The sequence below is a fragment of the Leishmania braziliensis genome, chromosome 28, assembly GCF_000002845.2.
Source record: "Leishmania braziliensis MHOM/BR/75/M2904 complete genome, chromosome 28".
NCBI lineage: Eukaryota > Euglenozoa > Kinetoplastea > Trypanosomatida > Trypanosomatidae > Leishmania > Leishmania braziliensis.
Window position 1 is genome coordinate 846103 of NC_009320.2, and position 23491 is coordinate 869593.

The following is a 23491-nucleotide window of genomic DNA, read 5'->3' on the forward strand; positions in this document are numbered from 1 at the left end:
CCCCCGCGCCTTCGGCCCTTGCAACGGAAAAATATCAACGTTTCTGTTGGAATGCTGTACTTTTTTTTGTTCCTGTGGTTGTTGGGCGTTCTCTTTGCGAGAAGCACTCGTGTGAACTGTGTGGTGTCACCAAAAGCAGTCCAACAAAACATCTTGACGGGGCGAGGGTCGCGTTTGTTTCTTTCTGAAAAATGTGTGGGTGTGGTGAAAAAGAAATTGGATCAACAATTCAAACCAGCATCTCTTTTTTTTGCCGATGCGGGTGAAAGTAACCCTCCGTGCCCGGGGCTCGGCTGCGGTGTTTGGGGCTTGTGGTTGGGCGGCCCCTGTTGCTAAGAAAAATGCGTGGTTTCTTTTCCAAGAGCGCTGTTATGTGGCCCTTATTTTCTCAATTTTGCCGCCACATACCGGCGGCATGTCTTCTGGCATTGTCATGTTCGGCCCTGGGTTCCTTTGGGGCGTCGGGTGCTGCGGGGGCCCCTCGTTTTGTGGCGCGGCGGGGGCCCGGCGCGCCCGCCGCGGTTTTTCCCGGGCGCGGCTTTTTTTTTTTTGCGACGCCGGGTGGTGTAGGGGCGTCGGCTGCTCGCGCGTGGTGCGGGACGTTGCCGCTTGTGCGTTGGGGATGCGAAAAAGGCTGCCTTGGGGGACGGGGGCCCGAAAAAATTTTTTTCGCGGCGTGCGGGAAAGGTGGGCCCCCGCCGGGCCGCGCGTTCGGGGCGCCGGGGTCCTTCTGGGGATTGCTCGTGGGATTTTTTGGCGTTTCGGCTGTTTGGGTTCTCGTCGCGCCTGTGTTTCTTTCTCGGCGGGGAGGGCGCCCGCGGGTTCGGGTGCGTGGGTGGGTGTTCGCCCGGTTTCGTTTTGCGGCCAATGCGCTGGTGTGGGTGGGGGCGCGGCGGTGGGGGAAAATTCCCCGGGGGGGGGGGCGCCGCGTTTCTTCGCGTTTTAAAGGGAAAGGTGGAATACCAGTGCGCGCGGTAAGCGTGAAGATAGTCTTCCAGTCCTGTTTGTGTGCGGGGGGGGGGCCTTCGGGCGCTTTGGGGAAAGGATGGTGGGGGTGGCTCTTCCCAGGAAAAGGGCATGGGGTCGCGGCGTCGGTGGTTTGGGGGGTGGGTGCGTGGTGGGCCGGAAGCTAAAGGCGCTGGTTTGATGAGTGGTGCGTCAATAAAATTGAATGCGTTGTTTCTCTGAGGATTGTATTCTGAGAAGCAGTGTGCAGGAGGTTTGTGAAGCTTGGTGCAGCGATGTATGTGCACGTGCGTCGAAGATCCGTTTGCTACCTTTTCAGAAAAGCAAGGACCACCAGGATGCATGATTATGCGCAAACTCGGGGTTAAGAGCGCCGCGCGGTTTCGTGCCCCATGAAGCTCATGAGGGGCGCCGATCCATTACTCTTGGCGAATAGTCAACTGCCGCCAGCTGTGGTCAAGGTGCTGATAAGTGTTCATGCCTTTGATCTGTGCGTAAAAATATTACGTGTACTTTGAATTGGAAGAAAAGAGTGTTTGAGAGCTAGTACAGGTGTCCTTGAGGAGCTTTGCAGCTCAGTTTTCTTTTGACGTATTTCCTGGAGTATGAGAGGGTTTTGACACACACACACACACACACACACATATATATATATATATACATATGTATTGCAAGCTACTGCATACTGCGAAATTGAGACGTATGCTTCTGCTCAGGAGTGATTGATGCCACCATGACTTTCTCTGCGTGGGAAATGAAAATAAAGAAGGCAACCTCTTTTACTGGCATGGATGTTCCTGCTTTAATTTCACTCAACTTGATGCACACATTCCTTTTTGATTTACTCTCTGTCCCCTGTGTCGCATGCTTCGACACTCGTACTTACAAGGCAGTCCTGTACACGCAGAGTAGCTATTTGGACTTTATATTATTGAGAAGTACATTCCAGAAAGTCTCAGTTTTCGAATATGAGCATGGATGAGCCAGAGAGTAGGATTCGGAGCTCATTTCCCCCGCTTTGGAAAGAGGTTGCTGGCATCTGTAATACCGCATTTCAAAAGTTCAAGAAGCGTCCGTCTCATAACCTATGCAAAGACTACAACAAGCTCATTAGCCAGATATGTGAAGCGCATGGATTGGTCTATAACTTGACTGCGTATCAGTGCTCGAACTATCCTGCTCTTGTTCGAGGCAGCAACTCTACGCCTGTTGTTGGCGAAACAGTGGAAAGTACACAAGTGCTTGTCGTTTACTACCTTCTGCGCGAGCTGCTGAAAAAGCAAGTCAACAATGTGAAGGCGACGATACAGAAGGATTCCATATTGTCATACTTGGACGCGTATGAGAAGTACACAGCAGGAGGAAATGTTGTGAAGTCGATTTTTACGTACCTTCACTGGACCTGGCAAAAGAGAGGCCTGCCAGCTGAGCACATTATTCAACCCACTGAAATTGTTGTTGGTCACCTGTGGATGGATGTCATTTTGACCACCGAGTTGAAGGAGGCGTTCAGAGCGAAAGTGAACGAAATTGTCTGCCGTGTTCGATCAGGCGGCCGGACTAGCGTAGGCGAAATGGAGAGCGTCAAACGCTTTTCTCTTAATCTTGGATGCTCTACTGATGTCCGATTGACTTTATATTCTTCTGTAGTCGAAGAAACGTATCTGAAGAGCCTTACTTCCTACTATTGCGCGAAAAGGTTGGTCTTCAAAGCCCTTGGTGTTGTGGAGTACATCAATCAATGCGTCAAGGCTGTGAAAAAAGAGGACGTATTGGCACGGTGCTTCTTGATTCGATCTTCGTACGAGCAAGTGAGCGAGTCTGTTTTGCGAATTCTCATTCACGACGAGAAAAACTATCTTTTGCCTTTCTGCAAAGAGTGCATCGATCCATCCGATGGTAGCGATCCGTTGTCTCGCAAGAAATCATTGTCGGCACTCTACGATCTACTTGGCGGTGGCGCAGAGGAGTCGTGGATGGAGGATTTGCTAAGAGAAACGGTTTCAGAGTATGCTGATCGGGAGCTCAAGAAGACACACGATTCATGTGAAGCATCGTCTATTTTGAGAATTTTGAAGAAGGCTCAGCAAACCTTTGAAGCAACGATTTCCGGTATTTTCGGCCATCAGCCTCGTCTCATTAGGGCTATCTACGACGGAATTCAGGCCAATTTAGCCGCACTCGAAAGACCAACCGCTACTGAGGACAATGCAGTGAAAATTGCGAAGCGCCTTGCCAAATACGCCGCTGAAGAAAGTAAAAGCATGCCCGTTGAGGAGCTACGTCTGAAAAGCAACTGGATTGCCGTTATTTACCGTCTCTGCTCGCGACAGGATGTTTTTCACCAGTCTTACACTCGCTTTCTGCAAGAGCGCCTATTGAAAAATATTTTTGGTACTGGAAAGCAAAGTGAAATCGCGGTGCGTGAGGAGAGTATTCTATCGAGTCTTCTTATCAAGGATAGGAACTTTGCCTTCATTTTCAACTGTATGCGCATGCTCAACGACACGTACCGAAACGACTTGAAGCAAGCGAAGCGAGTGCAGCAATTTCTAGTGAAGCCATACATATTAACAGCGTTTCCGTGGGGAGAGTCGCGTCGCTCTCCGGATGCGGACCGCACATCTGTTCCCCTTGAATTACAAACTGTCATCTCTCACGACATTGACGCCTACGCTGCGCTGCAAAATGGGCGCAGGTTGCTTTTCTCACCGGAGCACTCCGGTGCTCGTGTGAAAATGAGCATCCCAAACAAATCCGTATCGCTTTCGGTCCTAGTTTCATTCCTGCAGATGCGCTACTTGCTTGTCATGAACAAAATGAGTGTGTGGTCCGCTGACGTGCTGTGCTCTCGAACCTGCACAAGTCTCGAGGAGTGCAAACGAGCGTTGATACCTTTTGTACAAACTGGTTTGCTGCAGGAGGCGGTGCAACATGTGTTTGATTTGAATCCAAACATTTTCGCTTTACAGAATGGCGAGGAAAAGACGTATGACCTCCGCTACATAGAGCTGGGGTCTCAACAAAGTAACCCCGAGAAGAACAGCTTTTTTCTCCGCGGAGAAAAATCCCATGTTTTATCGATTGAAGGTGCTGTGATGCGGGTGCTGAAAGAACTAGGGCCACTGTCACTGGATGACACAATTGGTAAAGTTTCTGCTTCATTAGGTAAACTATCAGTGCAACGAAGGGATATTAAGAAAGTACTTGAAAAGCTTGTTGAGCGCGAATACGTGGAGCGTAGCGAGGACAACTACTTATCATTTATCCCTTAAGCGCTATATGAGCATCATGGCTTTTGCTCCTATGCCTTTTTTTTTCGCTTGTTTCTCCTGTTTTTCAGAATCGCTGTTTCTTTTCCATTTCGTTTTATTATGGCGATGGGTACAACAAATAAAAAAAGTGCCCCAATCATGTCCTGTTGCTTGTTTGACTGCAAGATTTGGGTGCATCTAGCACCAAAAATGCCATGATAGGATATCACATCCTCGCAAAAGCAGTCCCTAATTTGCAGAAGTTTTTTTTTTGTGCGTATTTCATCACTCTGATGTGGAACAGCCCCAGCATGTTATCGGGGTTCAGTACTTTCTATACAAGGAAGCCAAGCAGCCCCTATCCCTGCTGATGCCAAACCGCTTCCGGTGGTGACAGGGTCAGACGCATACACTGTGGGTAGTTTGACGATGTATCGCTACTGATGTCGGTGGTCTGGTTGTAGACGGCGCTGGGTCGGTGCGACCTGCGGCCATGAACATGTTTGTATCATTGATGTGATGAGCAGAGTGTTAGCGCGACTCGAGCATGCTCCACCCAGCATCATGTGAGCTACTGTGAGGCGACCCCCGGGACGAGGTGTGGGTAGGGTTTGAGGTAGAGAAGGTGCTAATGTAGCTGAGTGGGGACATTGCTTTGACGCGTCTGTACAGCTTTTTTGCATTTATAGCTGGACCGGGCTAGGGTAGAGTTCAACTCACACTCTATGGCCGGATGAACATGTCGAAAAAAAAAATATCCTTCGTGCATTTCGCTCTCTCTCGTGTCTCTGTTGATAAGCTCCACTTGCACTTCCACATTCGCATGGAGACCAAGGTAGGGTTGTCCTTGCATCATAGCTAACCTTTTTTCAAGTGCTGATCAATAAGATGAGTTGCTGTCGGGAGCTCGACCGCTCTCTGAACGATCTTTTGATCGATTCAGTTTCCGTGCCTTTTGACTTCCCCAATTTGTGGAAGGAAGTTGTGAGCAAGTGTGGCAGCATCTTGCAATGGGAAGCAACTTTTAGAGGCAAGGGCGCTGCGCAAGACATGTGCAACACCGTGATGGATGCTTACCTTCTGGTTTACCATCTCATCTCACATCCGTGCAGCAACACGCCCCTAGTGAAGGTCAACGGGAAGGAAATTTGGGAAGGTCAACAGATCATGGCTGTGTACTCCCTTCAAGGTACGATTCTAGAGAAGCACTTGCTCAGCAACGTGATGCCTGCTTTCTCTCAGGTTAGCAGTGGCTCCACTATTCAGACGTACGTCCGCTCCTGGCGCTCTTTTCTAGTCGCCGTCGTCAACATCAAAACCGTCTTCTCATCGCTTGCCGACAAATGGTCTCTGCTGAGCTTGGAGGACAGTCCGTTGGACAGGACGGAGGACATTGCTTTGAGGAAGTGGTCAAGCGTGGTGCTGACACCAAGGATGGTTTCCCAGCTCCGCAAGGATCTCCGCGCGCTTCTAGCAGACGAGCGTGCTGGTTACGGTTCCCCGGACCTTTCCTTTGCTGTGGAAATCAAAGATGAGCTGTCGATGCTCCCCGATTCAAACTACTATCGAAGTGTCGTAGAGGCAGACTATATTCGCGACATGTGTGATTACTGCCGGTTAAAAGTCCGCGGCGTCGCTGAGTCTGATCTCTTTGCCTATGCAAAGCTGTGTCTGGGTCTGATTGAGGAGGAGGTGAGGCGCGCAGAAAAGTTCCTCATTTCTAAGGACCACGCGGTGGATCGCCTGGTGGAAACGTTGGTAGACGATCGCATATCTGTCTTTGAGTGCGGCAAGTTTTCTGAGTGGCTAAGCTCGCTTGGTCAGCCCGAGACGGACGAGAAACTGAAGACGGTGTTCCATCTTCTGTGGTGGAGCAAATGTAAGGGCGCACCTCTCATGGAGGGAATGTTCAAAGAGAGCGTAGCACAGCACACATCTACTGCGCTAAGTGGGGCAGTGTGCGCCGCAGGCGAAGGTACTGATGCGTACGCCGCCGTTATCGAGTGCTTCATCTCTATCATTCGAAAGTACCGCGATGTCGTCATGTCTGTTTTCGACTACAATGGCTGCATGCTGGAGGCGATGGACGATGGGCTGCGGTGCGGCTTTACGACTCTGCGTTCCTTTAGCTACAAAAAGCTTTCTGATCGGCTGGCAGCATTCTTCAATGCGATTCTAGGGAACGCAGGATCCACGAAGCTCTGCCTCGAGGACGTGGTGAGCGTGTACTACTTTTTGCCGGACGCCGAAAACTCTGCAAAGGATGCTTTTCTTGTCTCATATCAGAAACATCTCGCCAAGCGACTGCTCTTACACCACTATGACGAGGAGAGAGAGCAGCGCTCGATGGAGCAACTGGTGCAGATCAAACAGAGCCCTATCCTTTTCTGCTGCCGAAGTATGCTGAAGGCAACCAGTACACAGAGCATCTACGTCGGCGCTTCGAGCGTGAATGGGGTAAAGGTAAATCCAGCTTTACTCTCGAGAGGAACGTGGCCGAGCCTTCCACACACCCTGGCAAGATCAGGTATATCTGATTCCGTATTGCGTCAGATCGAAGGCGCACAGCGCATCTGCAGCGAGCGGCGGCATGGGCAAAAGATCGAGTATTCCGCACCGTACTCCTCCGCCGTGATACGGATGCTCCGACCAGCAGGGTCGACTGCAGCGGGAGACTCGGTTCAGTTGAAGGTATCGTTTTTGCAGATGTGCATCATCGATCACTTCAATACGAAATCGCAGTGGACGGTGAAAGAGCTATGCGAGCTCCTCCAAGTGTCGGAGGTGGAGTGCGCCTTTGCCCTAGATCCGTTGATAAGTGCCACAGTTCTCAAGCTTTCGGGAGCAATGGGGCCGAGCTCAGTCGTATCACTCGGCACATGTGATAGCTTGATCGGTGACATGATCAACGTGATGCCGTTGGAGTTTCACAGCTTTACTCACCGCGTTGCTGTCAAATCTCAAGAGCAACGTATACTTCAGGGCGTAGCAAAGGCAAATCCTCAAAGGATGGAAAGCCAAGTCGTGCATACACTGAAGCAAAGTGGATCGAAGACGGCTGAGGAGCTAATGACATTTCTCACCTCTGCGAAGGACCCTCTTACAGTGTCGCGTGGCGAGCTCAAGCGCGTGTTGGAAAAGCTGATTGAGCGCGGCCTTCTTGTCCGAGATGACTCGCAGCGCAAGTTTGTGTACTCACCGTAGGAGCAGTAACCTTGGATCATCGACAACTGCCTGGCCCATGAGTCTGAGTCCCCCTCACGTACTTGTGGCAGCAGCTGAGACGCTCGTGCAGAGTGCAAGGTGCTGCGGTGCACCACTTTTCAGTTTTGAGTGAGAAGGATTGGTGATGGTACGATGAACTCCTGCGCTCTGTTGTGTTGGCGCTTTTTCACGTCGTCTACTCCCGCTACGGCGGACGCGGGGCACTGACTGGATTTCCCCATAGTTCGTTTGTTCCCTGCTCGAAACTACTATTATTATCCTCATTGTGGTACAGTGCTACTATGATGGGATGGCATCTATTGAAGTTCTCTACTCATGAGTGGCAAGTTTTCTAGCAGTGATTATCAACGAAAGGGAGATGCGGGAGCCGACAGACGACAGAAAAGAAAGCGGAAGGAAAACAGAAGTCCACCAGCGCCGAGATGTGTTGCACGCTTTCGCGCCAACTAAGGTAATTGTAGAGATTAGGTGCTTCTCCGACGCTTTCCTTTGCTGATGCGCCAGAGAATCAAGAGCGCTCTGTGCGTGCCAGCTGATCTGACGCTGTCCTTCTGAAACAATCTTTCTTCCCATGCACTCTCGTTTCAGCCACTGCTACTCCCTTTTAACTTCTGCGTTCAGCGCATTCCTTATCCTTGCCAGATTCTTTTATATTTCGCTCAGTCCAGTTCTGCCCCCCTTTTCCTTGTTTCCGCCCGAGGGACTACGGCAAAAATCATCCCTGAGTTCTACTGCGTTACAACAGACAGTGATATGCAACACTGACGCGAAGGCAGCGCACGACCTCGGCAAGGGTCAAGTGTTTCTCGTGGATGCGCGAGAGACACCTGAGTGTCGGCGTGAGCACATTGACAGTGCGTATCTTTTTCCCTTCTCGGCGTTTCACGTAGAGCAGGTTTTGAACACCGCAGGTAAGAGTGCCACTCTCTGCGTTTACTGTGCTTCAGGTTGCTCCTCTCCCGGAGGCAGCAAGGCTGTAGAGTTTCAGGAGAAGGCGGCTTGCATATGGGGCGATGTGTCCGTGCACAGTCTCCTTGGTGGCATGTCCGCATGACGCATAACGGGCTATCCCATTGTCGAGGACAAGAAAGCCTCCCTTTCCATCGCTCGGCAAGCCCATCTGAATGCCAATATGCTCATCATCTCCAGGCCGCTGCTCTCACTTCTACCAACGCAACTTTATCCTTGTTCCACTCTTTGTTAGGTGGGGCCTATTTTTCTCTGGAGCCACCAGCTTTTGCGGGATGGCGTTGCTGCATCAGAAGCTTCCGTACAACTGCTGAGGGACGCAGCGAGGAAAGGCACCACAAATCCATCGTACACCCCCTCATCGCTCTCCAAGTAAAGCACGAGCCACACAATCGATGCATGAGTTGTGGAAACGACACCGATTATTGCGTATGCCTAATGTCTTTATTTCTTTTGCTGACTCCTTGAGTTTTCCACTTATTCTTCCTGAATGGAAATCAAAACTAGAAGATCCATAAGAACAACGAGTAGCACTTGTCTCTCTTAGAGCCATACGCACTATCAAGTCTGCACACGCCATCGTGGACTTGCTTACTGGTAGATGTCACTCACAGGTGTGTGTCTCCTCCTCCCTATGGCCATAGAGCTGTGCGTGATACCCTGGGCGGCGTCAGTGTTTGCTTGCTAGAATGCATCGTCTTTTTCTTCGTTTTCCCCTTTTTATTCTCTATCTTCCACTTTCTGCACTCCAACTTTACCCACTACCTGCCTGCGCGCTCGGCCTTTTTCAACGCATTCTCTTGTATCCACACACTACCACGATGCGCCTTCGCTCCTTTTCCTGGATTCACAAAGCAAAGTGGCAAGAACGAGACCCCTCCGTCTCGCGTGCCTTTAGAGAAACAAAATCACAAAAGATTCACTACAGTCTTTTCTCTCAAAGCGCAGCTGGGTTGTATTTGTTCTTCGATGCTTTCTCTTGCCCCTGATGATGCCGGCTACCACACTGTGGTATTAGGGTCCAGTACCCACTCTTTGCGGGGACGCCAAGAGTCTGCTGCCTTCCCTCGGGTACGGTTGCAGGCTCTGGGTGCCGTCGGACAGGTCTGAGCTGACGCTGTGCCGAAGAGACGTGCGGTCAAGCTCACGTTCGGACCAGCTCACGAATCGTGCCGACGTTTCAACGCATATACCGATCCGCCTACTGTTTTTCTACCTTTGCTGCACTGCAGTGATGTCGAGGGCAATCCTGGACCTGTCCCGCACTGCGTGCCGTGGAATTGGAGTGGAGATGAGCAGCACCAAACGATGTTGGTTGACCGGTTCCTTGGCATAACTGTGGTGCAACAGGTATAGATGAACTGTGATTGTATGCGTGTACTTGAGGGCTTGTAGAATGATGCATTGGTGGAAGAAAAAGAAAGCAATTCAGCCATAGAGCCCGAGCTTACATTCCACTTTACCCAACCCACTGCAGGCCCATCGCCCGGTACGAAACAGCGGGACACGCGCCACAGCAACGCGCCGACTCAGTCACCCGGGCGCCACCACCACCCCCGCCACAAACGCTACCCACTCGACCCCGTCCCCCGGGCAGCCTCGCAGCCCTGGCCATTACGCTGGCCGCCAGCAACCCGCTCACCACACGGGTGGCACAGGCGCGCCCACGGCCGCAGGCCGCACCGACGCAGCGCCCTCTACAACCGGACCGCCGACATCAGCATCGACACGCCGCCACGACCCCCCCTCGTCTTTCAGACACCTGTCCCTACCATCGCCAAGGGCGGTTCGGCATTGGCAGGGATAGGGGGCTGCCTGACCTCCCCGCCGAGCGGGGGGCGGGCCCTGATACCACGCTAGGACCTTTCCTCATCATCGTGGCCAAAGGGCTTTAGGCGAAATGCAATTAAGTGCAGTGCAACCACACTGCTGCGAAGGGTATTGCATTGTGGCGTAAGCAGATGCACACAGTCTTCACTACGTATTTAACTGCTTTGAGAGGGAAGAAACATCACAGTTCTTTCTATTTCGTCTGTGATGCGAGGTGAGCTCCTGCACTCACCTCATTGCCGAATGCTCAATGGATAGAGCGGTTCATAGTGCTATGCGGCAGCCAACACTAACGAAACGAAAAGATCAACACACAAGAACAATGCGGCGGACTTCTAGCCTGTTAGCAATTAATCCAGTGAAGGTCTGATGGGTCGCGATGGAATCTTATCGCGTTCGCTCGTCTCTAGTTGTTGGATGTTGGGCCATTGGAGAGCGCTCTTCACGGGCAATGACTCACATAAAGGGTAGCAGGGGACACTTGCGGCAAGTCTGGCAGACGCTCTCAATGAGCTGCCTTCTTCTGCACTCGGAACATGTTGGTTTTATTCCGAGTGACGTCTATTCACACTTTATCAGACACCTCTCTCCTCCTGTTCTGTGTACTGCTCTTTGTGGTGCACTCTTTCTTCCTCTTCCTACTCATGCATACATGCCAGCGCGTCTGCTTGGCTAGAGCTCGTAGCAGCCTTCCCTCCTTGAGCAGATATTCACTTACCCTCGCTGGCTGCTCACTTCTTCCACGACCAGCCTGCTGCAACAACTGTTGAGCTCACGAGACCCATACCCCTCCTGCAGCCGTGTCACAACACTTGTTGAGAGTTCAGGGAAGAAAGAACAAGCATAAGTCCCCTTTCTTCAAAAGAAAATGACGCAGGTGCCTAGCGCGACGGTGAAGCTATCTGAGATGCCGAAGGAGATGGAGAACTTTGCCATTTTCTGTGCACAGGAGGGCCTGGCGAAACTGCGAACGGCGCAGGAGCTAGCCAGCTTTATCCGAAAGGAGTTCGAAAGAAAGTATGGTCCGACGTGGAACTGCTTTGTTGGCCGGAACTTTGGTAGCTTCGTCACGCACGAAGAGGGTAGCTACGTGTACTTCTACGTTGGTCAAACCGGTGTTCTGCTTTTCAAGTCGTCTTAGTGATTGTTGCCGATTGACGTAGTGCACGCGCGTGTGGTGTGTATCGCCAATGTTAGCAATGCTGGCGAAGTGAAGCCACTTCATGTCACATCGGTAACCGCAACCCATGCGAGCATTTTTGCGGCTCTTTCATAACCGTACATGGTACCGCTTTGACAAATTTTCTATCCCTTGCATAGGGGCATGGATGATGTAAATCAGTGTGTGTTGGTGTGTGTGTCTCTATGTGTGGATTACACGTGCGCCGCGTGCAGGTAGTCAACGCCCAGATGAAACAGAATAAAGAGGCGAGTAAATTGAAGCCTGTTCATGTGCTGCACCAGCAAACCTCTCTTGTCATGCGTGTGGGGCTTCCTGTGTTGTGTGTGCTAAGGCGCACACCGACCAGCTGATCTCTTCAGAAGAAGAGTCCGACTTTTAAGCCGTTGAGGTACTTTTTTTTCGATTTGGGGAAAGGTACTCCGCGTGTGGCATTTGGGACTGCACACAGTCCAAGCTCGATGGACCGACAGTGTGCCGTCAAATATTTTCTTTTTGTGTTGTCTTATGCTATGACTCATACTTGTCTGTTTCTTTGGGAAATCCACTTGCTCTCTCCTTCACCCCTTCTCCCCTGCCAACGAACAAGGAAAAAAAATGCAGGCAGCAGAGGCTGACGGGGACAGCTGAAATAGGTGTATTTATATCCCGCCGGTTCGTTTGTAAGCCGAGCATGCGCGGCGAGTGGCTCACCCCGCTTGGAAGCTCCGCCACGCATGAGTACTACCGCTCTATTCAAGAGAAAGTTATCGTGTGGTGGCGGGAGCACCAGCGCCAAGACCTCCCATGGCGTCAAACGCTCCCTCGTGGCAGTGGTGACGTAAGCGGAGAATTTGCCGGGGAGGATCACCGTACAAGTGCAACGACGCCGCGTTATGATCCATACCGAGTGTGGGTGTCTGAAGTAATGTCGCAACAGACACGCATGGAGACCGTCATACCGTACTACATAGCGTGGATGAAAAAGTTTCCGTCGATTAGGACGCTCGCCGCGTCGACGGAAGACGAGGTCAAATCTGTGTGGGCTGGAATGGGGTACTACCGCCGCGCTATGAACCTTCGCAAAGGTGCGCAGTACCTCCTGGAGTGGTCCAAGGAGCGAGGGGAAACTGCTACGCCTTGTATGCCGTCCTCCCAAGAGGAGCTCTTGAAAGTCCCTGGGATAGGTCCATACACGTCGGCTGCCATTGCGTCAATGTGTTTCGGCGAATCTGTGTGCTCTGTGGACGGTAATGTGATACGCGTCCTGAGTCGTCTCCGCGGCGAGCGAGATTTCGATCCCAAAGTCTCGGCAAATATCAAAGAGGCGACGAGGTGGGGACAAGAGCTCATGGGCAACTCACCCACCACCTCCGCCGTGATTTGCCGAGACCCGAGCGCCTTGAATCAAGGACTGATGGAGTTGGGTGCGTCAGTGTGTCGCCCAGGCGGCGTGCCGCTCTGCATCTCATGTCCCTTAGAGCAGTTTTGCTGCGCCAGCGCGCTAGTGCGGTGTGGTGAGATTGAGGCGATCGAGGGTATCATACCGGTCCGTGCTGCAAAAATGGCGAAACGCAGCGTGCGCGAGATATGTGTTGTGCACGAGATGTCAGCCGATCGCGCCTGTGACGCCAGGCGTTTTGTGATTGTTCGCCGTCCAGCAGATGGGCTGCTGGGTGGTATGCTCGAGTTTCCTACCGTGAGCGCATCCGCAGCAGATGACGAGGAGGTTGCCGTACATTTGGCGAAACACCCACTGAGCGTACTGACCTGGAAAGAGAAGGCAAGGCCAACAGGCGTCAGGTTGTGTGGAACAGTTCGGCACATATTCAGTCATATTAGCATGGATGTGGAGGTCGTTCACGTTCAATGGCCCGCTGGGACCGACGGGGCTGCCTTGCTCAAGAGAGTCGCAGAGGTGGTGGATGATCACTGCACGGGCGACTACTGCAAGCTATGCCCTACAGCTGCGCGCATCTTCCTAATGTCGGAAGCTGACCTGAGGCAGAGTGCACCGAGTCGTCTAATGCTGAAAGTGCTCCAGAGGATATCGCCTATGGAGGTCAAGCGAGTGCGCGGCAGTAGAGCTGGGACCCTAGCTATTCAGGAGGGTTCTGACATATTGTCTCCGCAGAAGAAGGTGTCGAGAAGAGAGTTGGGGCACTTGTAAACGCATCCTCGAGGACCATCTGATGGACTCAATGCATATACAAATATTTGAAAGAATCATTAGCGCATGGCTGTTTTGCCTTACAATACCCCTTTGCCATCTCACTGTATCCAATCTGGATTATGTTCCTTGGAGAGCGTCGCTAGCGAAAAGGTCTACATGACGGCTGCATGCAAGGATGAGGTGACTAAGGGTTTCCTATTCGTGTTCTCTTTCGGGTCAGCGCTGGTTTCGTGTGTGAGCGCGTACTCCTCGACCATGAAGGTCCCTGTGGATCGCTAATGAAGTTTCTTTGAGATGCAACGGGATGAGGGAGACCCTCATCCTTTCTCCGCGTCCTTTTCTTTCGTTTCTCCCGCACTTATCTCTTTGGCAATTTTTTTTCGCCCTTCCGCTCTGCTGTTCTCTCTTTATGCTCATCCGTCTTGTGCTTCTCCGCGCACTGTACACAAAACAAAAATCACAGTCTCTAACAATGCAAAACTGGTACGAATTTGGCTACAACGGATTTCCGTCTGGCGAGCAACGTCGCCGCTTCTATCGCCAGCGCGATGACCCATGCGACAGCGAGGAGGAGCGCGACTACGACGACAAAACAAATGACCGTCCCATCTTTTACTACCCACTTCGGGAGAGTGAAGACGGAGTCCGGTCTTCTTCAGTTTCGCTGTTACCGTCAACCTCATCGGACGAGGATGATAAAGCTGGGCGTAGGACGGGTGACGAAGTGCCACAGATGCGACTAAAAGGTACTTACACTTCTCAGCGCTCAAGGCGCGCTCGGCAGGCGCCGCACGAGGATTCGTCTTTGCGCTGCCTGCTGCACACTACCTTGTACGAGGACATGCCCGCGTGGTACGGATCCAGCAGCGTTACTCTAGCCTCCAGCTATTCGCCACACGAGATGTACACTCTCCAGTACGGCGGCGCCCCATGTGCTTCTCCCTTCGCTGTATCGAACCAGTTCAGTTTGTGGCGTTGGCGCTTGGCGCCAGTGCCGGCCGCTTCCACGCCGCAGAACGAGGCTGCAGGAAACATCCACTGTCTGCGCCTCATAGATGATCCGTCACTGCGGTCGTGCCTGCAGTGGAGCGCCCTGCACCCAGCGTTGCGTCTTGGTCACACCTCGACGCTGCAGGCACCTCCTCGAATCGGGCACTGTGTCGTGCCTCTGGCATCCCTTGACGCGTTAGTGCTGCAGCACTTTCTCTCTGACCACAGCCACGGCGCGCACGCGACAGAGGCGAGTCGCCTTGGCACCACAGCAGGTCGCTTCGGCAAAAAGGCTCTTGATAGCATACCCGTACTTCTCACAGGCAACAATGTGGACCTTTACGTCTCTCTCGTCATCGGCGGGGCATCGCATCTGGTGGATATGTCCAATAGCAGTGGTGCGGGGAGTCGTCACAGCAGCAGTGGTGTTCGCGGGCCAATGCCGGAGGGCGACAGCAATGCTTTTAGAGGACCAAACCTTGACCGTGTGTCGATTGACGGATCACACATCCTTTCCCACCCCGCGCTGTGCCTTACCCTAATTGCTCACTCCGTTGCTCAGCCACGCCAGCACACCATTTACTTTCCACTTGATGGACCGTCCGTGTCTGTTCTGTCTTCCAGGGCGTTCGCCACGCTCACCCCGTGGCCTGACGCCAATAGCGAGGAGTTGGCCCACCACTCCTTTGCGTACATTGGCGGGACTGAAAACGGCCGCGATCCGCTCTCCTACCTTGAGGTGGAGCTGTTCCAGCTGAATCTCGACACATGGGTGTGGAGCAGCAATCTGATTTCCACGTACGGTGTGAAGCCGCCTCCACGTTTCGGACACTCCGTCACGATGGTGAAAGAAGATGCGTGCTTGCTCATGCTTGGCGGCGTCGGGGCTGGCCGTACGTACCTGAACGACCTTCACGTACTGGATCTCAAAACCCGGGTCTGGCGAGAGGTGTTCATCCCGTTCGGCGTCGACGTACCGCGTCGCGCCTTCTTCACGGCAGCAATTTTGGCATTGCCCGACACCCCTCTGCAAGGCAGAAGCGGCGGCGCGCACACCGCTTTTGACGACGCCGATCACACCACGTTCTCGCAACGCGCGGCAGCAGCTGTAGCTCGCCAGTTGACCTTTGCGTCACACTTGGGGCAGGGTACTTCACCACCACCCTTTCTTACGCAGCAAGGCGCTAGCAGCGGAGACGAAGGCGAGGGAGACGACGACATCTGGCCTGCGAGGGTCACGGGTGCACGGTCAAGAGGTGTGCTGGTAGTTTTAGGTGGTGAATGTGAGGGGAAGCCGGTAACCTCTGCGTGGGCTTGTTTCTTGCGCAACGGCAACTGGCGTCGCCTTTCTTTCCCTCTCCGCACGCAGCCTCACTTCTCGCATGTGGCGCGCTCTGCTGTGCTGGCCGAGGCGGATGCGGAGCGCGCGAGTCGTCTCTTGTCACGAACTGACTTCCGCACAGCGCTCCAAGCACTGATGGAGCGAGTGGTTCACCCTAGCTCGATCACCACTTTTGATTCTCTTGCCTACTCAGATTTGGCACAGGAACCCTACATGGCCGTGTGCCATGGTTCTCTGGCGCAGGCGGTGCTGCTTCCATCAGACACTGGAGTTGCCCAGCGCCTCGTTCTGAATGGAGGCTCGCAGGGACCTCCAGTGAGCGTGATGTCGGAGATGAGCTTCATGGGGACGAGTTTGAAGGACGATGTTTCACTGTGGCTGCTGACGGCACAGCAGCAAGGCTCACTGGCGTCTGCGTTCTGCAAACGTGTCCAACACTTGCATATCCTCTTCTTTAACAAGAACGCGGGGCTGTCGCGCGCAGCGCAATCAATTCTGCAGTCTGGAGAAGGTAAGGCAGCACAGCCCGGCTCTCTTTCTGCAGAGAACGTGCGCTTCAATCGCTTTTTGAGTAGTTGTGTGCTGGACGGGCAGCTGATGGAGTGGACGCGACTGGCCCGGAAGCGCCTGCGTGAGGAGTTATGAGCGAGTGGGTGTACCAAGGTGAAACGCCTACGCGTGTGTACACGGAGGTGCGGTGGCGACTGTCTTGCTTACTTCCTCGATTTGTTCATGACAAACGTGCCTTCGCATCATTCTCCGGCTTTGCTGCTGCATGGAGTCGCCGGGAATGGACGAGGCATGCAACACAGTAAAGAAGCACATCCAGGGTGATGTACGATTCCCAAGCGGCAGAAGGGGGGGGGGAGGAGTGCCCGCCTTCTCTCTTCCCTTAGCGGCGTCAACAAAATTGTGGCACACGCGGCATCTACCCTAATCTGTCGTCGCACTTTCTCTTGGCAACGTACACCCCTCCTCATCTCTCGTTGGAGGAGACGGCTGTATCCCCCACATGTATGCTCGAATGCACGCCGTCTCTTCGTGAGCTCACGGCGCTACTTTACACTGCTGTATCCGTAACCCTTCACTTTTTCCCCCTTTCCCTGGTTGATGATGTCATACCAGAGCTGCCCCAAGAAGACAACCATGCTGGCGGTTGTCTCCGACTATGTAAAGTCGTTCCGGTCGCTGGTGTACGACACCTGCATCGTGTCAATGACCTCGCGGTGGTACCGGGAGGTGCTGCTGGAGTGCCCAATGAATAGCGTCATGCTGGACATCGGCATCGGCACCGCTACGAGTCTCATAGCGAACCGTGACATTATCGTGAGCAAGAAAATGACAGTGACTGGGGTGGACTACGACTTTGCCTACGTGCGCAGCGCTCAAGTGAATGTCGCCGCGTGTGGCGGTCGGTTGCAGGATATGGTGAAGGTTGAGCAGGCGGACATTCACGCCTACAACAAGTCGCACACGGAGAAGTTCGACATCCTCTATTTTTCCGGTAGCTTCATGATCATACCGTCGCGGGTCGAAGCGCTGCGGCACTGCGTGCAGATGCTCCGTAGCCCAGTCCCCAAGGTGCCGGGAGGATGCAACATCTTTTTCACTCAAACCTTCGAAAAGCGTACGTTCATTGGTCAGTACGTCACACCGCTGGTGAAGCGCATGCTGAAGGCGATCACAACAATCGACTTTGGCGAAGTGACATACGAGGATGAGTTCCGTGCTGCCCTTGAGGAGGCTAATGTGGTGATTGTGCGTGTGAAGCCTATCACGGACTCGTATTATCGGACCCAGACGCTCGTTATGGCTCGTCCACGCGTGACGGCGTAGCCCAAGTGAGTGGTATGACACTCTTCCTCCCTCTTTTTGTTGCAGAGCAAAAGCGAGAGTGCACACTGCGGACTTGATGGAGCGGGAAGTGTTGCAAGTCAGCACTGTCATGGGAAAGTGATTGACGCATCACAATGAAGTGCCGCGTTGAATGTGACTAACGGGATGGCGGTCTTTCTGTCAACCTCACACGAGTCTCTACAAAGACCAAAAGGACAAGCATGGTCTCGGTGATGAGAGGGTCGTCTCTCCGTTGCCATGCTGCTGTTTCCCTGTTTCTCTGTCATGGCACAGTAGTGACACAATGGGGAAGCGAAAAAATACAAGGCACGCAGCTTGGTTACGTGTACGAAGCACGTATTTCCCTCACCTTGAATACACTTCTCTTCGTATTACTCTCACTGCATGCAAATCTCTTCTTTCCACCACGACTCCGCTCGAGCACTTGTACTGCCAGGGACCTTATTCATACATGCATACACGTTTATCCTGCACAAAAAGGGGAAGCGTTGTAGTACAAAGAAAACGGCGTTTATTTCAAACATTCTTGACAGCAAGTGCACAGACCCGGCTGCTCCCATCCACCCTCTCAGCCCCTTCGCGCCAGCCAGCCGGCCATCACAGATCTTCTTTTCTTACGTGTTTGTGTCTTAGACCCCTGCGTTCTGTTTGGTTGGTGCTAGAAAAATAGTGCCTGCACTTGTGTCTAGTTGGTGCTCTCTCTCTCTCTCTCTCTCTCGCTCAGTTCGTACCACAAGACACACATACGCCGCGCGGAGAAATGTCTGTCCCCGTAACGGAGAGCATCGGGAAGGCTCGGTGGACCCAGGGCGAGGATGACGAGACGTGCCTCGAAGTCCGCATTCCGTGTGTTCTCCCCGACGGCGTGCGGCCGCGCGAGCTGACGGTTGATATCAAGGATAGCTGCATTCTGTGCATCAGTCACAAGGAGACGCGGATCCTGCAGTGGCGCCTGTACGCCCCTGTGAACGATGAGGTGGAGTGGCGCATGGAGGATGACAACATCCTCGTGGTGGAGTTGGATAAGAGGTCCGGCGCACCATGGAGCTGTCTACTTGACCTACAGATGCGCGCCGACGACGAGCTGCTGACATCGATTGCCGAGATCGACCGTATGTTCCGTACGCAGCTGCCCGTTCTTCCCTCCATCGAGGATGGTGAGGGCGAGTATGCGGCGAAGAAGGCGTCTGATCAAGATGAGGTGGAGAAGAACGGCGAAGCTGGCGGCAAGGAGGCGGGCGGGGAGGACGACCTTGATAAACTGCTTGACGAGGTGGCAAAGGAGGTCACGGGCAAGGAGCCGAAGGAGAACGACGACGAGGACGATAGCACCGCTGCTTTTATCAAGGCTGAGCTTGAGAACTACCGCGTTGAGGAGGAGGAGATTAAGAAGAAGCTGGTGGAAGTTGAGGCCACGCTGAACAACTCAACAGACACCGACGCCACCAATACGGCGAGCGAGCAGAAGAACATCCTGAGTGAGATGGCTCGACTCCACAACCAGTGCCGTGCAATTCGATCGCAGCCGAGCACACTGGAGAACTTTCTGATGTGCACGCAGCTCGACCTGCAGAAGGCACGTGTCAACATTGGTGAGACTGGTGAGAACGAGGAGGAGGAGTACCAGTCGGACGAGGAGCGTGAGCTGAGCGCGACGGAACTCATGACATGCGGTCTGAAGTTCTTCGAGGACCAGGACATCAAGGGCTGCCTGCACTTCCTGCGCCTCGCTGCCATTCACCACAAGCACGAGCAGAGCACGCTACTATTGTACAATATTTATAGCCAGCTGCAGTCCCCTCGCGGTGCTTTCTTGCTGATGAAGCGCGCACTCGACGATAGCGTGCCGAGCGCTGCTGTGAATCAGAAGATCGGTGAGCTGTACGACCAGGGAGCGCGTCACTTTCTCCCCCTCTTTCCGGCAGCCATTTACTTCTACCAGCGCGCAGCCAAGCTTGGTCACGTTAATGGCATGCTGAGCTTGGCGCAGCTGTGGCTTCGAGGCTCTACCGCGTCATCGATGCTCTCCGAGGAGGAGGTCGAGGCTCAACAGAGCATCTCGAAGTACCACGCTTGGCTGCAGAAGGCAATGGATCGCGGCTGCGGCTCCGCGTACTTTGTGCGCGGCTGCATGCACATCAAGGGTGAACACGGCATGGCCAAGTCGTACGCGGCGGCAAAAGAGTACCTCGACGCCGCGGCAAGCGCTCAACCGGAGATTCTCCGCCGTGCCCCGCAGATTCCCATGATGCTGGAGATGCTGCGTGAGGAGGAAGAGAAGTCCGCGAAGCCGAAGGAAGGGACAACAAGCACGTCGGCGTCGACCACCAAGGCCGCCGCCGCTGCTACTGCCTCCGCTGCGCCAACAGCGTCGGCCAAGACTGCCGACGAAGGTGTCAAGGTAACTTCGTCGGTGGCTCGGTTGAATGCTCTTAGCAGCAAGGCTGACAACTCCTTTGGTGGTAGCGGCGTCATGGCCCCCCGAACCGTGAGCGAAGGCGCCGCCATGCGCGCGAGAAAGGGCTTCAGGGGCGGCTCCCGCAGCAAGTTCTTCTGGGAGCAAGCCTGTGTTGCGAGTGTCACCATGTACAGCGTGTACACTTTGGCGTTCCCTATCCGCATTATCCTTCTCCCCTTTTTCTACTCGGCAATTAGCGGTATCATTGAGCGCATTCCGTGGCTGGCGAATAGCAACGCCGATCTCAGCATGTTTTAGTGCATAGTGGAGTGCGTGCGAGCAACAGAGGCGGGTACAGGGTGGAATGGCAGTAGAAAAGAAGGAAAAGTGAGACGAACAGTGGACCTCCCGATGTGCTGGGCGCTTAGTATTCTGCTTACTCGACATCCTCTCTTTCCCATCACCACGATGGCGGTAGAAGAGTGGTGACTTCTCCATGGCAGCTGCACCCTCTCTCTCGTTCGCCATCAAGAATATTCATCACAGAATCGAAAAGGCTTCCTCCGCGACTTTTGTGTGTGTGGTGTGCTAAGACGTTTAAGGTTTGCTTTGAGTGTGTTCCGCATTCGTTGTAGTATATCGAGTTTTTTCTTCAATTCATGTTGTACTCTTCGCATGCTTTTCTTGGACTCCGTCTTCGGCGCGTCTCCTTTGTGTTGCTTTTAGTTTTCACGAAGTCTGAACTCACGTGTCGCATAGGTGCATGCGCTCAGTCTGATGGACTAACTAGAAGGGAGACCCTAGCAAGACTGATTCGAAAAACAGGTGCAACATGATGAGCGATCAACGTGAGGGGGCAGTCGTGTACAGCCGCTTGGGGGTGGTGCTCGAAGGCGCTCATGGATGGCGTTGTCTCATTTTTGACCGAGCATTGGCATGTGTTTATGCGTTTTTTTTTCCGTGTGAAAGTGTTGGACTGTCCACTGTGTCATGCGCACTATGCAGCCGAAAAAAAAGGAAGGCAGCCGTTTGTGCTCTCCCTCCCGTTTCGGCACTGTCCATCCATCTGCGTGCGCGTGCGTCCAAGCGATCGATCTGGTTTTTGTTTATGGAAGACGAAATAAACGAGAAGGATATCTAAAGGGGAGCGTTGGCAAGTGGTCAGCCCCCCTTCCCCCTCTCTCCCTCCTCCCTCTCTCACCCTCCTACCCTCCCCACACCCACACACACGTCTACGCTGAAAACGTAGAAACAAAGGAGAGACTCTTTCAAAGGCCCTTTCCTTCCTTCCTTCCCTCACTCCTTTTTTGTTTTTTGTTGCTCCGTTCATCTTTCTTTGTCTCTTTTGTCTCTGTAACGTTAAGCGTAAGAGTTGTAGTGTGTGTGATTGTGTGTGTGTGTGTGTGTGTGTGTGATTGTGTCCGAGACACCGAGTAGCCGATAAAACGAACAGGTAAACAAAGCAGTAAACACCAGGAGCTGAAGAGGTAGAATCACAAGGGTGCGTCAATGCAAAGCGGTGCGAACGGCGGCAGCGACCTCGATCGTCGTGGCACACCTCCGGCTAAAGTACACCCTTTTCCACTAACTACACGCCGCGCCAGAGAGTGGCGCTGCCGACAATCAGAACGGAAGCGGAGGTGGGGGGTGGGGGAAGGAGGAGGCTTGTGTGCTGGTGGGGCAAAGACGCACGGACTTTACGAGGCTACGCCTTTGCAGGTACGTGGCTGAACTTCGCCTCCGAGTTCTGAGTTACTTTTCTCACCTTGACGCACCGATGTCTTCCCCAACGTTTCGAGATTCCATACATGAACGCGACTTCTTGGCTAGGCGTCACTATCGTATCTATGCAATACCGTGTATTAGCGCTGGCAACTGACTCTCTCTGACCACCCCTTTTTGCTTTTCCCTTTGTGTGCGTGTGTGCTGACCTTTTTTTTTCGGCTCTGTGGTCGCTCTTTTCCCTCCTGCAACTGCTGCTTGACGATCGGGTAACTCACGTACCTCAGCCAGTCATGCGCGGTAGCAAGTCATCTCTTTTTCTCCTGCGCTGCCCGCGGAAGCCCGCGGCGAGGCTAATGCCTCTTGTGCGGCCGCTGCCGTTGGTGTGTGCGTTCGGTGGGTCACCAATGTCAGTCGCCCACGGTGCCCTCTCCACTAGCCAACGCTGGCAAAGCGCCACTTTGACTTCAGAAGACGCTGCACAGCCGGCGACTCCACCCATGTCCTCGGAGGCGGGCGAGGAACGCTCAAACAGCGATGCGCCTGTGATGGAGCGTGCTGCCGATGCACGCAGAGACATTTATGAACTGTGGAGCAGCACTGCAAGGGCAGAGGAGCATGTGCAATCCTCGGCCACATCCATGTCAGCAAACGAGACGGCAGCAGCAGAGGCCAAAGCGGCAGAGGAGCGCTGCGAAGCGGTGGCGAGACTCTTAGACAAACACAAGCTCGACCCAGCGACACCTCGCGAGGAGGATGTTAGCCGCGGACTGGGTGATGCGCTTGACCGCTTACTACTCCTTTGCGTACCACTGTCATCGAGGCACGGCACGGACCTTTTAGTGAAGCTTATGCAGGTTTCTGCTCGACAGGGCCGGCAGTTCTCAATGCGGACCATTCAGCATCTGTTTGCACGCACGAACAGCTACGCTGAAGCTCTCGCAGTCTTTTACGCGATGCGACGCAGCAACTTTGCGATGAGCATGGAAGCGTACCATGCGATGCTCTATTCCCTGCAGCGTCTCGAGGAGGAGGGATGGGCGGCACGCTTCCACGAAGAATTCACTGCTTCGAACGGGGAGGCCATCTCTGAGCAGGCGCTCGACTTTGTTCTGCGCGGTGTCGACAATCAGTTGATGCCGGAGAACAAGCCATGGCTGGGTCGCATCATGTTTGCAGAGGTGAAGGATAACGTGGCTACGCAGCGGCAGTCGATGAAGTCCTTTGATGAGATGGGGCAACTGTGGGTGCAGCGCTACAAGAAAGGTGGGCCCGCCCCAGAATAGCCTCGCTCTCGCGTACCTTGATTTCCTTCTCAGTGCCTGTGTTTCACGAAGAGTCTGTCCTTTTCTCTTTCGTTTACCCTTGCTCTCTTCTCAGAGGTGTGTTGCGGTGGTGGTGATGGATGTGCACGCGTGCGCCCTTGCATCATGTCTCTCTCTCTGTGTGGTGGATGCATATATCGTTGTGATTGTCGTCCCCTCCTTAGCCCTTTGAGGCGTGCGCTCGTGTGCGCACGATAACGCCGGTAAGGCAAGTGGAAAAATAAGCTGCGCCGAATTTGCCGCATCACGCAGCACCTAAGCCGAAAGTAAGCGATGGGTTT

At 53.5% G+C, this 23491-nt stretch overlaps 8 protein-coding genes across 8 annotated transcripts; all 8 read left to right on the forward strand.

The window, feature by feature from the left end:
- Positions 1-1940: 1940 nt before the first annotated feature.
- On the forward strand, positions 1941-4241 carry LBRM_28_2310 (conserved hypothetical protein; the record flags this gene model as incomplete). Its single annotated transcript, XM_001566209.1, has 1 exon — positions 1941-4241. The coding sequence occupies one exon, from the start codon at positions 1941-1943 to the stop codon at positions 4239-4241; it is 2301 nt and encodes a 766-aa protein (XP_001566259.1).
- Positions 4242-5270: 1029 nt separating this feature from the next.
- LBRM_28_2320 (putative cullin 2) lies at positions 5271-7424 on the forward strand (the record flags this gene model as incomplete). Its single annotated transcript, XM_001566210.1, has 1 exon — positions 5271-7424. The coding sequence occupies one exon, from the start codon at positions 5271-5273 to the stop codon at positions 7422-7424; it is 2154 nt and encodes a 717-aa protein (XP_001566260.1).
- A 3688-nt stretch (positions 7425-11112) lies between these two features.
- LBRM_28_2330 (putative Dynein light chain LC6, flagellar outer arm) lies at positions 11113-11385 on the forward strand (the record flags this gene model as incomplete). Its single annotated transcript, XM_001566211.1, has 1 exon — positions 11113-11385. One exon carries the CDS (start codon positions 11113-11115, stop codon positions 11383-11385), a length of 273 nt encoding a protein of 90 aa, XP_001566261.1.
- A 712-nt stretch (positions 11386-12097) lies between these two features.
- On the forward strand, positions 12098-13573 carry LBRM_28_2340 (putative A/G-specific adenine glycosylase; the record flags this gene model as incomplete). Its single annotated transcript, XM_001566212.1, has 1 exon — positions 12098-13573. The coding sequence occupies one exon, from the start codon at positions 12098-12100 to the stop codon at positions 13571-13573; it is 1476 nt and encodes a 491-aa protein (XP_001566262.1).
- Positions 13574-14048: 475 nt separating this feature from the next.
- On the forward strand, positions 14049-16553 carry LBRM_28_2350 (conserved hypothetical protein; the record flags this gene model as incomplete). Its single annotated transcript, XM_001566213.1, has 1 exon — positions 14049-16553. The coding sequence occupies one exon, from the start codon at positions 14049-14051 to the stop codon at positions 16551-16553; it is 2505 nt and encodes an 834-aa protein (XP_001566263.1).
- A 501-nt stretch (positions 16554-17054) lies between these two features.
- On the forward strand, positions 17055-17744 carry LBRM_28_2360 (conserved hypothetical protein; the record flags this gene model as incomplete). The annotated part of the gene is made up of 1 exon (XM_001566214.1): positions 17055-17744. The coding sequence occupies one exon, from the start codon at positions 17055-17057 to the stop codon at positions 17742-17744; it is 690 nt and encodes a 229-aa protein (XP_001566264.1).
- A 781-nt stretch (positions 17745-18525) lies between these two features.
- On the forward strand, positions 18526-20481 carry LBRM_28_2370 (conserved hypothetical protein; the record flags this gene model as incomplete). The annotated part of the gene is made up of 1 exon (XM_001566215.1): positions 18526-20481. One exon carries the CDS (start codon positions 18526-18528, stop codon positions 20479-20481), a length of 1956 nt encoding a protein of 651 aa, XP_001566265.1.
- Positions 20482-22433: 1952 nt separating this feature from the next.
- Positions 22434-23171, forward strand: LBRM_28_2380 (conserved hypothetical protein; the record flags this gene model as incomplete). Its single annotated transcript, XM_001566216.1, has 1 exon — positions 22434-23171. The coding sequence occupies one exon, from the start codon at positions 22434-22436 to the stop codon at positions 23169-23171; it is 738 nt and encodes a 245-aa protein (XP_001566266.1).
- Positions 23172-23491: the final 320 nt, after the last annotated feature.